Below are 16,942 nucleotides of genomic sequence, written 5' to 3'. Positions count from 1 at the left end.
TGTTTGACTTTTAAGAATAGATAGCAAATATCCTTATCTTGGCTACCCATTTTATTTACTAAAGTAGGCCTACAATTAATTGAAACACTGATATATATTTTTATACATAATTTTAGAATTTAAGCACCAGTTTACTTAATTTGTATGTTATGAGTGAGAAGTACACGTTGCCTATAAACTAAGCGATGTTTATATTGACATTTAATAAAGCCTTTCATTGATTTGCATTACATTTTAAATTCTAAAGCAGCATTATTTCTTTGTATTACATTTCTCAAACTGAAAAAAGGTATTGATGCAGTAATGACATTGAAAGTTTTAACTTTTTTGAAAAAAAGTATTTAAAAATCAAAATGACAAAAAATAAAATAAAATAAAATAAAAATACAGCTCATCGTGTTCACTGAGCCCACTACATGAGGCACACCAGGAACTAGAAAGATAAGTGAATATATATGTCATCTGCAAGCTTTCAGTCTGATCCATATCTGATGCCACCTCCCCCAATGACCACTTCCAGGCCATGCACAGTCCTCTTCCTGTTTTTGCTGCTTTGAAAATGTTTCACAGGGCCAATTTTATCAAATGGGACAATGATCATTTTTGGGTTGATTTTCTCCTAATTAAAATGAGCAAATTTAGTAAATGAATGTTTAAGAAAAATGGAAGGGGGTGGCATTACAAACATCATCCTGCTGCACACATGCGTGTGCACACATTGTATGAGTCCCAACAGCTCGGCTACATATGAAAATCCTTGCAGTAATTGCTTGAAAAGTTAAACCTTTTTTGCTTTTATTTTTGTTTGTACAATTGAAAACTATGTATGTCGATAGCAAATCTTATTCAAAAATGCTATAAGCATGCAGCACCAATATGGCATTGAAACATCAAGATAGAACAATCCCAGAGTAAATGACTTATAATGTCATTTACATACTATAATAAAAAAACTGAATATCATGCAAAAGGACAGAGATTATGTTCACAATACAGCAAATTACATCTAAACAGTGATGGAGTGTTACAGAAAGGTTAAAGTACTCTGGATTTTTCCCCCCACTTTTTTCATTCACTTGGGTATTTTTTTTTTTTTTTTTTGAAAAATAAAATGTTAAAAGATACACTGGCATAGACTCGCTATAATTTGATTAAGAATTTGTTAAGAATAAATACTCACAGCATAGCCCATTTCATTAGTCCAGGACTTAAATACACACCCTATTAATTACGCATATATTAACTCCACATTTTATGTTTTTTTCTAATGGAAAATTTGATTATTAGGCCTACTGTTCTATTTAAAAGTCTTCACTGAGAAAATGCATAGAAAAAAGAAACTACGCTATATCCAAAACGTGATCCATAAGATGGCCTATTGCACAAAATGTGAGCAAAGCGCGAGACTAGAGGCTTCCCTCTGCTGGTGAATCTCTGGTACTAAACGTCAATGTACCGAGCCAGACGTAGGCAACGAGCGGCCTCTGGTGGAAAGTCTTCCGAATTGATTTCGTTACCGTCAAGACGCAGCACTCTCAAATTTGAATAATTCCTGACGTCAATCTTTGTGCAGAAGCTTCCCAGGGAGAATTCTGTGGAATAAATGCAGATGATGATGATGATATTAATGATAATGACAACAACAACAACAACAACAATAATAATAATAATAATAATAATAATTATTATTATTATTAAGGCCAACAAATAATTAACAACACGCAATTAACATATTAAACCATTACATTCATATTATTAATATGTAAGTGCTGATTATAAGATGCACCATGAACACGCCAAGTATAAAGTGCAGACATTAAACGTGTAAAGCTGAAAGACTCTCCCTATGCTGGCCTCACAATGACTGTAAACAATGCCATACATTGTGTAAAGCGGCTCCATCTGGTTCTGTTCAGCCAGAAACCAGGCGCCTGAGCTGCCTGCGGCTACTGGTTTGCTGTCATGGCTGTTTTGAGAAATAAATCAACCCCTCACCTCCCCCACCAAAAAAAAGGCTACAGCTTTCAAGGCTGTCGCTGGGACTGATTGAATTAAAGAAAGTGAAAAAATTGTCATATTTAAAATAATTGTAATAATAATAATACATAATGTCAATGGTCATTTTTTCCATGCTAAAGAAACATAATTAATGCTATGCAAATAAAATTGAATTTTTTATGGCATCCAGACCACACATTAGCTTTGTGACTTAAATATATATCTGATACAACATTCAAGCAGCGATAAGACTACATAACACTGTTTGGAGTTCTGCATAAGGAACCTTGATCCTTATTTTCCAGAGCGGTGTTGAAATAGTCACAGGTCATCAGAGGGTGAGCTGGGATTTACACCCCTCAGTGCGCAGCTACAGTTGGGTTTTATCTGTTTAACTGTGTCCAGTGGAGGCAGTTAAAGGTACATAATTTTCTCTGCTACGAAGGATTGCAATCCCTATTATCAAAAGTAAAAATACAAAGAATTCAATATTTTGATTGGCTATAGCAAACATTTGTACAGCCATTAAATTTGGCACACGTGATATACGTTTAAAGATTTCGTCCTAGTCCTGGAAGAAACATGGAAAATTCCAGAAGGGGCCCATCTGCTATTACCCATTTACATTAGCACTGCCATAAATGCTTTTGAATGCCACTAAATCATAACTCTAACATTATTATTATTATTATTATTATTATTATTATTATTATTATAGATAAAAATAATTATTGATAATATAACAATATGCATTATCGTTATACACTTTTTAAGCCGAACTGCTTCAGTGAATGCTCATCGTTATAAACTAATGATGGTGTGAAATGCAGTATTACAGTAAAGCGCTTTGGACAAGACTGTCCGGGGTCAAAAATAATGTGATAATGGAATTCAGAGTGAGTAGCCAAGGGAGGGAGGTACGCCGGAGGCCGTACCTTTGATCTGGTTGGCCTGCAGGTAGAGGTTCTGGAGCTTGGTGCTGACGGGCGGGATTCTCTCCAGCTTGTTGTAGGAGAGGTCCAGCTCGATCAGGCCGCTCACGTTGAAGGCGTTGGAAGCGATGCCTTTGTCTGTCAGCTGGTTGTTGGCGAGGCGGACGAACTGCAGCTGGGAGAGCTTGCGCAGGAAGTCGGCGGGGACGACATCGATGCTGTTGGACTCCAGATAGAGCTGGTGCAGCCTCTCGGGGAGAAGGCCCGGAACCTTGCGCAGCCTGTTACCGCTGATGTCCAGGAGGGTGAGAGACGGAAGTGACTTCAAGGCCCCGCCCACTTCCTCTATGCTGTTGTCGTGGAGCTGCAGGATGGTGAGGTCATCCATGCCGCTGAAGGTGCCCTCCTCTATGACGGTGATGTTGTTGCTGGTGAGCCGCAGGACGCGGATGGAGGTGGGCAGGTTGGGCGGCACCTGGTTGAGCAGGTTGTTGTCCAGGTAGAGCCGCTGCAGGCTGGTCAGCTTGGTGAAGGCGTTGGGGCCGATCTGGTCCGAGGTGAGCTGGTTCTGCTGCAGCATGAGCCAGACGATCTCGGTGGAGTTTTCGAAGGTGTCGTCCGGGATCCCGCTGATCTCGTTGTTCTGCAGGTAGACGTACTTCATGCGAGACGGGACGTACGGGATGTGCTGGAGGCCACGCCCGTTGCAGTACATGGCCACGGGGTAGCTCGGGGGGCAGTCGCACTCCAGGGGGCAGTCCCCCCCGTTGGTGTCGGCCTGGGGAGCCCCATAGGCGCGGTACCGGCTGTGCAGGTGGGACAGCCAGGTGAAGGGGTCCCGGCTTCGGCACAGCCCAAAATCACAGACCCCAGCCAACAGCAGGAGCACAAGAAGCCTCATGGTGACAGATGCTGAGAATCAGAGGACATCTTTAACGATCAGAATACACCAAGGAACAGCAGGGAATTTAGTGCACCACTCAGAAAATCAAAATGTCAAACTTTCATTTGTTACATATTTATTTTTTTGCACATTTTCTTTTGTTTCAGCAATCAACCCTTTTGTTTTTTAAGTGATGATTTAGATGACAGAGCTCAATTTTATATTTCTATTCCAGGATATGTTATGCAGTGGGCAAACTACCTTTCTAAATGGTACACTGGAAGGGCTACATTATACACACTAATCTGTACAGTCAGGCCATTTCATCATTTAAAAAAAACAATACTTGATAAATCATATTTAGTAATGCTTAATTTACATAAATGTATGTATGTATATGTATATATATATATATATATATATATATATATATATAAATGAGTACATGTACTGCTGCTTTTATATATTAAGCAATTTGAAGCATAACATACAAACACATTTGTCTTATGTACATGTATAGATTTGTGTGAGTATGTTTGAAAGCATGTATAACAGAACAGCATTCCTTTAACACCTGAAGTTTTTTCTCTAATCATGAAAGAGTTATGTGGAAATTCATCCATGTGCAATGTCAAAAAACAGAAATACTGTGAAAAATAAAACAACAAATGGAGCACTAAGAAACGTTCCCTCAAATCCCACAAGCAATGATTCGTACTATGATTATTATTATTGTAAAAACCGTCTAATCCTTTTTTCTATGGAAATATGCAGAACGAAGCTTTAGCCTCCTGATCATTTCTGAAACTGTACAAAAAAAAAACAATATTTAAATTTCCTACTAATTTGAGAGAATACAGGAAAATTAGCAGCTCCACAAACCTGATAGGAGGCAGCAGTCGCTCCTGTCCCTCTGTCCTGGTCTATGGCCTATTTGGTCTCATTCTAAAAGATTTTGTGAATACCCCCCGCACCTCACCCCCATACCCAACACCCAACCCCCCCCCCTCCCCTCCCCCTCCAGAACTACTCCTCCCCCTGCCAGCTGCTTTCCAATTACTGCAAGGCCATTTTTCACTGGTGTTAGAAGGCTTGGCTGCTCTTACCTCCAGCCATCCAGTCATCAGTTCCATCTGCAAGAGCGTGCAGCCGTACATCTGCTTTTTAACAACCTTGTTTTCATCAAAGGACAACAGTAAACCTTATCATTAAAGGGGAAGAGGCAAGCACCCCCATCCCCCTTTTTCACTTTCACTCTTTGGAGGGTGAAGGGTGTCACACACAAAAACACGATTTTCACGCAGTCTGAAACTCGTCCCAACATGATGCCATTCTTGTCCCTCTTGGTTGAATGACTTTAACAGCACGTCACATTTCTGCTTATTACTACAAATTCTTTAACTCACAGTTTCCATAAATCCTCCTGCCCTATTAAAACTGGTGTGTGTATGTGTGTGCATGTGTGTGATACAGTACTGCGAAAAATATTTGCCGCCTTCCCAATTCAGAAATATTTCAGATCTTTTGACAAAATGTAATATTTGACAAAGGGAATCTCAGTAAACCCAAAACACATTTTAAAATTAGTGACAAATACGAAATAATAGAAGAAATCAGGAAGGGGGCAAATGCTTTTTTGTGGCACTGTAACCTGACTTTATTATACTCCATGCGATATGGGACCCATTCATAAAAATTCACAAATCCACTGCAAAGCAGAGGGGCACTAGACTTGACAGATCTCAAGCGTCTCAACAGAAATAAAAACCAGCTCGGCTTTTAATCCATGTGAACTGTACAAAAAAACGTCCAACCGAATCACTTACAAAACACACCACGTTATACTGAATAAGAGATTTTTGTAAATGTGTGCTATTGGCACTGTCAGCTTGAATGAGTACAGAACTGAAGTCATTTCTTATGGAGGATAGTCAATGGATTGGTCACTTGTTTAGGGAAAAACGGAAACTCAAAATCAGAGTCACAAGGCTTTTATAATATTTTTTGAAAGGACAAAAAAGGAAATTTAAAATCAACCTCCATTCATATGCTTAAGTGAGTACAGAAAGATTAGGGGGGTAAATGTACAACCGTGTGAAAGCCCTTTGGGGGCATTTAAACTCACATTCACCAATGATCCCTACCTTCCCAAGTCTTCTGAGAGCTATGGCTGCATTTTAGTGTTGCACCAGAGACCACCCACCCCCTGAACACACACACACACACACACACACACGCACGCACGCACACAAGCACGCACGCACACACACACACACACACACACACACACATGCACGCACGCACACACACACACACACACACACACACCAACACAAACACACACACACACACACACACACACACACACACCACGCACGCACGCCCCACACACACACACACGCACGCATGCACGCACACACACACGCACGAACGCACACACACACACACACAGACACGCACGCACACACACACACACACACACACACACACATGCACGCACGCACACACACACACACACACACGCACACACACAGACACACAGACACACACACACACACACAGACACATGCACGCAGACACCTTTGATCTCCTAATGGAGACCAGCCTCTCACGGGGTGTCTCTATTAAGACAAAAAGCAGGAAGTGGGCCTAATCGTGAGCATACATTGTACATATTTATTTATTTATTTATTTAGTCTTTTTTTTAATGGGCTACCTGGGGCCAGTAGCCAGGACTCAGACTGGGGCCAGCCCAGGACTCTCTAAGCCTGCACAGCGGCCTTGTTTGGGGTCCTGGACCCACCAGGGGCACAGCAGGGGCCACGGGTTGAGTCAGCAGGCTTATAGAAGACATTCTGTTACAACGAAGGGTACAAGCTATAAACAAAATTTAGCCACTGAAGCCGCAATGTCAAAAAGAAAAAAAATCCTGGCTGTGTTGGCATGACAGCAGGATTATACTGCTGTGGCCACAGTCAGACCATATTTAGAGGCTGGAGCTCACATTTAAGAAAGACAACAGCAACACATAAGCTCATGTTACCAGGATAAGGAAAATCATTGTGGTGTCATACGGTACACAAAGTGAAATTTATTCTGTGACTAACAGACACACGTCCCACAACTGTGCGCTTCAGCCCAGAACATTCAGGCCTTTCTGACTTTCTGCACACTTTGCCTGCTTATGGAACGTCACGTTTGAGCTACAAATGAAAACAGGCTTCTTAGGTTGCATTCTTAGTCGACCGTATTGCATTCTCATATAAAACCGTTGACTGTGCTTTCTCATGATGGAGAGGGCCTGTTGGTTTTTCCACCGAGAGACAACATTTCCCATGGGCTCCGCCTATAGGACAAGGAAATGAGGACACATGTGGAGGGAGCTTCTGAGTTATAGGCAAATGTGAAACACAAACATATAAATTCACACTGAGGAACAGGAGAGACGTTATTAAACTGTTTATCAGCCTCCTAAACTAAAGAAGGTTCCGGTCACTGCCTAAGACTGATTGCCTGCTCCAGCACCCATACGACCCCCCCATACATACACGTGTAAGCCCCTCCCCCTCACTTCCCCCACACGCACACACACCCCTGCTACACACACATATACACATGTAAACACACAAACACCCCACCCCACATACGCACCACTGCCCCCCTCCCCCACACACAGATGTATATACTTATACCCCTGCACCCCTCCACAAACAAGTGTACATACATGCATAACCCCCTCACACATGCAACCACCCAACCACCAATGGCCCCCTTTCACCACACTCACACACATACACACACACACACACCAGGAAATACCTCACGGAACATGTCTTCTGTCTGCTGTCATGGCAGCCTGTGTTGAGCTCGAAGGGCCCTGTAGGCTGTTCATCACGCAGCAGACCAGTTTGTTGACACAGTGCCAGAACATCACAACAGCCATGTTGACTGCGTGTTTATTGTTTTAAGATCACACAGCGATTCTCCGATGGAAGCCTTCAACCTTCACTTCGGGTTTACATTTGCACCCCAACTAAAGCAGTGGGGAGTGTGCCTTCCATCTTTGAATCGCAAGTAAACATCCAGCCATAGCCTTATGCCGGAAACCCCGACTGAAAATGTCACTTTTCTTTATTTACATTTTCACGCAGAACTGGAACTGCTCAGTCAGGCAGACTAAGAACATGTGTTAATTCAAGCCTAGGGATCCCACAGAGTGGTGTATAATTTCCCATTACATCACCCAGGGAGGGCAGGTTACAGTCAGTAGGGTATTACCTGCCTCTGTGCGCAACAATGACCCCTCTGGTCAGCCGGGTTCCTGCAGTCTAATTCTGGCAGCATTATAGTCCTCTTGTGTAGTAACAGAAATTTGGCTGCTGTTTTATAGATTTGTAATAAAATAAAAAAAATGTAAGTGTATGCACCCTTTTCAAAGGATATGCACACTAGTGCACACCAAAATTATTAAGACCCTGAAGCAGGGTCAATCCCACAGTTACACTGGCCTTTCAAAATAGGGGGACAGACAAATATAGTACGGACACACCGGTACAGATAGCTACATGCTTCTCTTGGGACCTAACCTTAACTAAATAAATCTCACCTGTCGATAGAATTTCAGTGTGCAGTTAAAGTCATACTGCACTCAACCAATTCAAAATTATATAAAGGCAGCTGATGTCACATATTTCTGAGGAGAATACATGCTTGCAACAGCGTTTAAACAAAACACGAACATTTTCTAACGACGTCAGTTTGTTTTGCCGTTTTATGTATTCTAGGCATATAAATACTCTCCAAATGTTTGTTTCTTTAATGACCTTATGTGAAAGGCTGGCATAACAGGCTAAAATGTGTTCATCATTATTTACTTTATCCTCAATTTTGAGTTAAGAATTTACAGTAGCGACCCCCCCCCCCCCCCCACTATTTAATGCAGAAACTGAAGCATCAGTATGGTTGTGCATGTGTGTGTGAGCTTGTCTGAGTGTCATATGTGTAAGTCTGCCATGTGAGAGTGTGCATGCACACATCCACAGGCACATAAATACAAAAATAATCCTGACTATTTCTGTGACTTTACTACAAGAAATATTAGTTTCGGGAAGAGAACTGCACAAAGAAAATTTCATAGCCCTGTTGAAAAGATGAAAACATCTGCAGCTTGGCTTATCACACACTGAAAAACAACACATTTAAAACATTATGACTTCAAACCTCTAACACTCTAAATATTATGTCATGTAAACCAATGAACATGACTAATACTCCTCTTTAGAGCGACAAGAAGTCATATCAGTCCTGCTGGTGGCATTTGCATCAGTACTGCTGTCTTAATTAGGCTCTGACTTGTGTCACATGACCATGACTGCTGTCATTAATCCTCAAACGTTTAATAAGCAGACTTTATTTTTTCAATGTTAATTCACGATGATTGATGCCTCCACAGCCCAATACCTGAAGGTATTGGCTGATGTTTGCTGCCACAGGAAAAATGCCACAGAGGACAAAGATACAACAGCATACAATTAATGATGAAGATTTTTTCCCTGCACCAGTATCTAGGAAGTCAGAAGTCATACTCAGAAAGCTACTGTATTACACTTTTCATTTAAGCCTTTTCTATCTGTCCTCTTGAAAGCCTTATACTCATCAGGTACAAATTAAAAATGAATCTATAAAACTATGTGCACAATATCAATAATGTATATTGGGCTGTGGAATTTGATTGGTCTGAAAATGCATTTTCATTCTGTACTTGATCTGAAATGTGCCAGTCCGGTGCAGTGAGCGGTGTGGTCGCCCATGATCGCCTTCCCCAAGTCCGATTGGGACATCCCATTTATCCACTTTAATCCTGTGCTATTGTTTCCTGAACCGTTGTGGCTATGAAACTTTTGAACTCGCCTCTGTCCTGAACAAGAATCCAGGACACAAGGAACTTGTGGTGAATGTATGTGGCAGAGAGTGGAAGCAGGGGCAAGGGGTTAGGGAGTTCATTTGAACAAAGAGTTGGGATGCCAGTGTCTAGCCATACAGGACTAAACTATTTAACTAATGGTACTATTCAAACAAAATTCCTCACTTACAATCTGCTGTTGTTTTTATTGTTTTATTTATTGCTTTCATTTTTTTATGGATATAAGGTCATTTCAGACTCCTCGATCGTATGTGAGGGACTGCATGTCATATTTATGACGGGCTGTGATTGGCTAGGGTAGCAACAAACTGTCCACATTAATAATTTAATGAGGTGTGAAATGGAGGAAATGTGTTCTTTTCTGCAAAGGTCCTGTGAGCACAGAGAACATTATGCGTCTAACTTTTGCTTGACGTGCTGTGAAAACATTTGCCAGAGCTGCAGAAACTGAAGCCACACAGTATATGATATTATGAAGTGTGTTCAAGTGCAGCCCTATGGCAGCTATGCAGGCATTGCATTTATTGAATAACAGGATGTCTGAAATCCTCGCCTACTACAGTGAGCTGCGACCAATTTGCTGCACTGTATGTTCCTTCTTCCAACAAAAGTCGATGTTTTTCGTATAATATGCGTACTCGTATTTTCATGACATGTTTGGCAGGGATCCATGTTGTGGCAAGAAATGCTCAGGCTGGTCAAATTTGTAACATAGCATGAGTGTTCTTGCTATTGAAAAATGTAATTTTATAATGTATAATGTTTTAAAATGTATGATTTTAACAATCAAACTATGATATGCCTTTGATATGACAATTCTTTGTGTGTACATAATGACATGTATTTAAGAATAAAAAATATTTTAAATGACGCCTACACAGCAAACTGAATTTTAACATTTTACATGCAATTTGGTGTTTACTGTGTAGTTATAGTAAGGCTGTGATTTGGTAGGGGTGACCAGGAAACAATTTTGCATGTTAACCACCCCCGAAACCACAACTTCCGAGTTGCAGTGCAAATTGGAAATTTTATATGCAGGTTTGCATCCGAGAAAAATGACTCAGCACAATATTATAACAGTCTAAAAATATTATGTGGCCAGGTTTGCCTCAACTGTACTGATACTGTATACCTAAAGACTGTTGCATTGCTTGGCTGCACAAGAAATGGTAATGCTCCATCAAAGGTTATTAGTAGGTTTTACATACTCATTTCCTTCTGGTAGTGATTTCAGCTTCCTTTCAGAGGTGACCCTGCCCTGACAGACATCACATATGCTGTACTCTACCTACACTCAGCCCCCCACCCACCCCAGAGGTCAATAAAGATGGTTGTCAGAGCAACATCCATCCTGACAGGGCATTCAGAATGCCGCAGGTTGCTGAGTGCTCTTTAATTTCCTTCCAAAACGCTAGGGGGCATCAGAGGGGAAAACGCTTCAAAGGGTCAGAGGACCTAGCAATCACATACATTTTTAGTCAAATCAGTTGTAATACAGCAAACAGTTATTACATTTGCAAGGACTGACTAAAGGTGTAAGAAGATCTTATGGAGCTTTAAGCAGTTTTCTTTTTCTTTCTTTCTTTCTTTCTTTCTTTCTTTCTTTCTTTCTTTCTTTCTTTCTTTCTTTCTTTCTTTCTTTCTTTCTTAATGGGCGGAAATCTGTGGGTTAAAACTACAGGAGATGCAGAGTGTTGGCAATCAATAAAATTTCTGAAAGCTTTCCTCAGCTCTCCTGAGCACATTTATACAATGTCATTCGATGACCAAGAATAGATGCTGTCGTAAAATATGCAGAGCTTTTATTTATTATTTTGTCACTATTGGGAGCTATGCCGATTGCTGACACCATGCAGACGCGACATATTCTCAAGTATCAAAAATTGGGACTACACCTTTTTTTCTGTCCTCGGGGGTGGGGTGGGTGTTACCTGTGACAGGCCACATTTGGCAATGCGGGCCTCCAGCTGAATAACTCTGATGTTAGTCACAGAGGAAACCCCAGGGGACTTCACTGTGTGAGAGAATAGTGACCCTTCTCTGACTACACTGGCCACTGTGATCACATAGCATAGCAACAGCCCCTAGCATGTGATAACCAGGCAGTGACACCGAAGCAACACTGGCATTTTTAACTGCCTGCATCCTGCCTGCCCTTTGGCTGATGTATTCATACAATATCTTATAAAAATAAACTGCTATAAAGTGTCATTTATCAATAGAATTTAAAAAGATGTTTCAACAATCACAATCAAATATTGCATTGTATTAAGTAAATAAAACTTGAAAATAATCAATTGAGCCCACAAACAACTTGAGAGCAATAGAGCTTAGAAATATAAAAATAAGCACATAGAAACATAGTAAGACATGCCTAATGGCACACAGTGTGCAAACTTGTATAGCGTGTGTGTCAAGCTTAAATTCCCTTGCATCTGTGCTGCTCGACAATTAAGGTTTTGCCTCACACCAAAACACAGCTTTCTTTTTCTTGAATGGGCTTCTTTTTCTAAGCGAGTCAACATACAAGCCCCTTGAGGTTTCTTGAACCACCCTGGGATATAAATGTCTTATTTGTTTATCTTTTTTGTCTTAAATTATTTTTAGTATTTCCATGTATTTATGTCTTCACAAATAAACAAATTAAGAACTAAAAGACAATAATAATAACTGAGGTTCTGATCTAAATAGGGTTCACGTCCCTAGTGGAACTCTGTTTTGCTGTAGGGGAGAAAAGACTCTGACCTTTATCCAACCAGGAAATCCCACTGAAATATAAAATATCGGACCCCAGAGACCTGGCCCAGAGGGGAGCACAATAAATAAATATAGAAATTATACAATAACAGAGATTAATGATACTCAATAAAAAATGTGAATACCAGCAGTTAAAAACAGTCCCAGTACTTCTTCCCGAATTCTCTATTTAAATTGCTGCAAGGAAATCACACTGATTTAAATTACTGCAAGCTTTCATTTTATCCCCTGCCTCAACTGCTTCAGCAGAAGTGAAAACAAGGTCATTCTTTATAGGGGCCTACAGTGACACACTGACGTTCCCCAGACGCCCCACCCTCAAATGTATTGCACATTCTGCGGTGGAAAAGGCTGATGTGAAAAAAAATAAGACTATAGGATATGGAGTTTGTCCTCAGTACTGTCAATGACAGAGAAAAAGAATGATGTCCTCGTTTCCAATATGCCAGTTTCGCTTGCAAAACAATTTCGCTGATGAATGAAAGACACAGCAGGGCTGGAATTTCCAGACTCTCTGGAGTCTACTGTCCTTCCATACTACTTGAAATTACACAACTTCATGAGGTCTTGTTTACCCACCAGGCAAGCAACTTGATTACACAAACTTGGGCTGTGTTCACCAATGTCTTGGAAAGGCGCTGTCAGGTCATGACTTTGAATACCTGATAACACTTTTAAAACAATTTTGCAGCCAAAAAAAATACATTTTATTTTATTTCAGTAGTGTGAAGTAAAATAAAGCGAATATAATTGATCTTTTTTTTAAAGGTTATTTTCATAGTGTCACTTTCCACTGAAAGCCTGCAACACATTTTTGTCCACCTGGAGTCACGAATCAAAAATCATGGAATCAGTTTTGAGAATGAGGCCTGTGTGACACCTGTACATGCACTATAGTATAGCACACACAGTTGATGAGCTATGGTCATAAAAAAAGATACATTTCCACAAAAAAGTGTTTTTTTTTCTTCTTTCAAATATATGTATATAAACAAAAACCAAAAAGAAAAACAGAAAAAGAAAAAAAAAAGAGAAGAGAAAAGAGAAAGAAAAGTCTCAAAATCTACCATCAGACACCACCTCCATGCCAATATGCATACAAATCAACAAATGAAACCCCTCCTGCTACAGCCTATCGATTCCCCTGGCATCAGAGCCTATAGAGAGGGTTTAATGAACTTGGATGGCCTACGGTCCTGCCAGCTGTTATTCGGGTTAGTTACTCAACAGAAACTGCCTTTGTATTTCCCCAGCAGCATGAACTCTGGGACTGCGTGTTCATGCCTTAGCCTAATACAGGAACTGAGCGCAGCTTGGTTTTAATGACATTATTGTAATTACCTTTGTGGAATAATAATAATAATAATAATAATAATAATGATAATGATAATGATAATGATAATAATAATAATAATCTAGAAAGTGGTGGTGCCATTGAATCTGGAATAATGTGGTGCTGCTCTAACAATTTAAAATAACCATGATATACCATGTGTCATTGTGTGACAATGCAGTCATGATTATACAGCAATATGCGTACCTATGCCACAAGGGGGCAGTATTGATGTCCCTGCACTAGAAAACATTTGGTCTGATATTGTTGGAGAAATCAAGTGTAGCATTATACTAACACTGCCTGCTGTAATCTCAGCTCTTAAAAATCAAAATCAATATGTATAAAAAGTTCTCTAATTTCTACATGGTGAAACCAAAGTACATAAAAATACCCTGCAATAGAAGCTGAGTATCTGCACCTTGACCGCAAGTGAATTGTTTGATTACAAATCTAAATGGCCTACAGAGCCAAATTGGTACCTTGCATGGCAGCCTTTCACCGTTGGTGTGTGAGTGTGTGTGTGTGTGAATGGGTGAATGAGAGGCATCAATTGTAAAGCGCTTTGGATCAAAGCGCTATATAAATGCAGTCCATTTATAAATGCAGTCCAAATCAAAAATAAAAATAAAAATGTCTTTGTCCCAAACATTTTGTTTTTCACTGTAACTGTCTTTGATCTGTTCTTCCATTGATCCAGGAAATGGGATATCACTGTGTGAATTAATTGAATAAAATTACATTGTCAAAAATATATTTTTTAAATCTACTCATAAAAATATGAATGTAAATTTTAAAGCAGGGACATTTCAAGTGCAGGAATGCACGTTTCAATTTTAGTCAGCAGGAAATGACTAGGGGACTTTTGAATTAGACTATAAATGCATCCAGAGCTCAGACCTGCTCCTACAATGACCTCGGGACAATGACTCCGCGCAGCATCTCCTCCGTTCTTCTGCTCGTGCTCCTCTTCGGGGTCCCGTGCTCCGGCAGGGTCACCTGTAAGACCAGATGCTGCACCTTCGTGCAAAACTTCCCCTTACGCCTGAAGCAGCTGAGGACTTCGTTTTTCAAGATGAAAGAGTACTACGTGAGTGCAAACTATTTCCTTGAATTAAGGATACTTGTGTATTTTGTTTTGCATTGCCTATTCAGCCATATAAAAACAATATTAACAACAATGGCATTACTATTATTATTATTATTATTATTATTATTATTATTAATAGTAGTAGTAGTATATTACTAATCTATATTATCAATAATAATTATTATTCATATATTAATATCAATATATTATTAATAAGATACTCATTAACATTAGTATTATAATGATTAAATCATATTAATCTATATCATTATCACTATTATTGTTATTTATTATAATAGTAATATAACAATATAACAATAATAACTGTTATCATTATTACTATAATTATTATATTTTATATTATTATTATTATTATTATTATTATTATGTAAATTGCCATGTATGCATTATTTCTGTTTAATTTACCCCCTCAAGGAAGAAAAAGATCAGGTTGAAACGGCATTGCTGGACTCATCTGTCCTCACTGAGATAAAGGTGAGTATGGCCCTGGACTATCTACCATATCCCATGTTAGCCATTGTTTCCATGTCCTGACAGTGTCCTCCCCCCCATCTGTTCTCCAGAGCACCTACGGCTGTCACGCAATGAACGACATTTTACACTTCTACCTAGAAACTGTGCTGCCAGCCGCACATGAAGCCAGCAGAGAGTTTACGAATCCGATCGAGAGTATCGGAGACATACTTCACGAGCTGAAGAGGGAGCTGATCGCTTGTGTAAGTATAAAGGGAACGTAGCCATACCAGACATTTGCCACTCACTCATTTCATTCTGTTTAAAGTGTTAGCACAAACATTTCAGCAACTGCATGGCCAATACTTAATTGCTAAACTTAATCAATTAGGCTACATATAATATTACTCTGCGTGACTACATTATTGAGTAACTATTAAATAAGACAAATAAACATCTTTGAAGAGAAAGCTTACTCAGACCGCACTGTCATTTCAATCATAGTCAATTCACAGGAAGAGTAATGTACATGCCATAACTATAATACATTTTCTCGTAAAATGACCTTTGAACAGTTTTAATGGTTCTAAGTGCATTTGAGTGTGAATGCACGTGACAATTGATAATTGACAATAACTGCTCATTTTCTCTTTGCCTTTCAGAATAACTATTTTTCCTGCAAGAAACCCTTTGAGCTCCGCAATATCATCGACACGTACAATAAAGTAAGTGCAGTTCAAGAGAAAGCTCGTAATTTATAAGTGGTAACGGCCACACTAATCCTCATTTTCTTTCAGATGCAAGAAAAGGGGCTATACAAAGCCATGAGAGAGCTGGACTGGTTTTTTAACTACATAGAGGAGTATATGGAGTCAAAGAGGCATGATTCACCCGGCATACGTCACAAGGCAAACCAAGTGGAGCACTGACACCTGGTTCATCTCCTCATACAGAAGAGCGGAAGCAAGCGATGCGACAAACACCCTCTTCCCATTTACACCTTTGGACATGGACTTGTGATCGACGTATTACCTCATCAGAAGGGGACAGACTGACTCTCTATTAAGGATGGAAAAGAACTATTTATCCCAGAAAATCATTTATTTCTTTCTTTCTTTATTTTTTAACACTTTAAGCCTTTTGGCCTTAGACCTTCATCATGGAAAGGAAACCAACAGACATTGCAGCCCTCCAGGATTTGCCTTTGACACCCAGGTGTTCTTCCCCTCCAATCAGAAACCGGTTTAGACCTGGGTCACCAGGTGAGGGCAATCACTGACCAATCAGAGACATTAACAAATCAATTAACAACCAGACAAAGAAGAAACCCAGCAATACTACAGGCCACAAGGACTGGATTTGAGCATCCCTTCTCTACAGCATTTTTTTTGAAAGTATAATTTCATCATCAAGATCATTAAGGAAATAGTAAATTTCTTATGTATTGAGACTTAATTTATTGTTAATTTAATATTAATTTATTATTGTAAGATAAATCAAATTATGAACAGAATTTATTAATATTATTGCATTCAATTATGGGCATTTT

General features: G+C 39.7%; 2 protein-coding genes across 2 annotated transcripts; one reads left to right on the top strand and one right to left on the bottom strand.

Annotated features, from left to right (window-relative positions):
• Positions 1–766: 766 nt before the first annotated feature.
• On the bottom strand, positions 767–4,764 carry LOC135233972 (fibromodulin-like). Its single transcript, XM_064298000.1, has 3 exons — positions 4,696–4,764; positions 2,934–3,842; positions 767–1,592 (listed from the first exon to the last, which is right to left on the bottom strand). Exons 2-3 carry the CDS (start codon positions 3,829–3,831, stop codon positions 1,441–1,443), a joined length of 1,050 nt encoding a protein of 349 aa, XP_064154070.1. The 5' UTR covers positions 3,832–3,842; positions 4,696–4,764; the 3' UTR covers positions 767–1,440.
• Positions 4,765–14,754: 9,990 nt separating this feature from the next.
• LOC135233971 (interleukin-10-like) lies at positions 14,755–16,916 on the top strand. Its single transcript, XM_064297999.1, has 5 exons — positions 14,755–14,919; positions 15,355–15,414; positions 15,504–15,656; positions 16,056–16,118; positions 16,191–16,916. The coding sequence occupies exons 1-5, from the start codon at positions 14,755–14,757 to the stop codon at positions 16,320–16,322; spliced, it is 573 nt and encodes a 190-aa protein (XP_064154069.1). The 3' UTR covers positions 16,323–16,916.
• Positions 16,917–16,942: the final 26 nt, after the last annotated feature.

Source organism: Anguilla rostrata, chromosome 11, assembly GCF_018555375.3.
Source record: "Anguilla rostrata isolate EN2019 chromosome 11, ASM1855537v3, whole genome shotgun sequence".
Lineage (NCBI taxonomy): Eukaryota > Metazoa > Chordata > Actinopteri > Anguilliformes > Anguillidae > Anguilla > Anguilla rostrata.
Note: the sequence above shows the minus strand (reverse complement) of the source record. Positions and strands in the feature narration are given on the sequence as shown.

Coding starts and splice junctions, on each gene's coding strand:
- LOC135233971 (XM_064297999.1), top strand. CDS start 14,755: ATGACTCCGCGCAGCATCTCCTCCGTTCTTCTGCTCGTGCTCCTCTTC. Junction 14,920..15,354: donor TCAAGATGAAAGAGTACTAC/GTGAGTGCAAAC, acceptor TACCCCCTCAAG/GAAGAAAAAGATCAGGTTGA. Junction 15,415..15,503: donor CTGTCCTCACTGAGATAAAG/GTGAGTATGGCC, acceptor TCTGTTCTCCAG/AGCACCTACGGCTGTCACGC.
- LOC135233972 (XM_064298000.1), bottom strand. CDS start 3,831: ATGAGGCTTCTTGTGCTCCTGCTGTTGGCTGGGGTCTGTGATTTTGGG. Junction 1,593..2,933: donor GCAGGCCAACCAGATCAAAG/GTACGGCCTCCG, acceptor TTTATTCCACAG/AATTCTCCCTGGGAAGCTTC.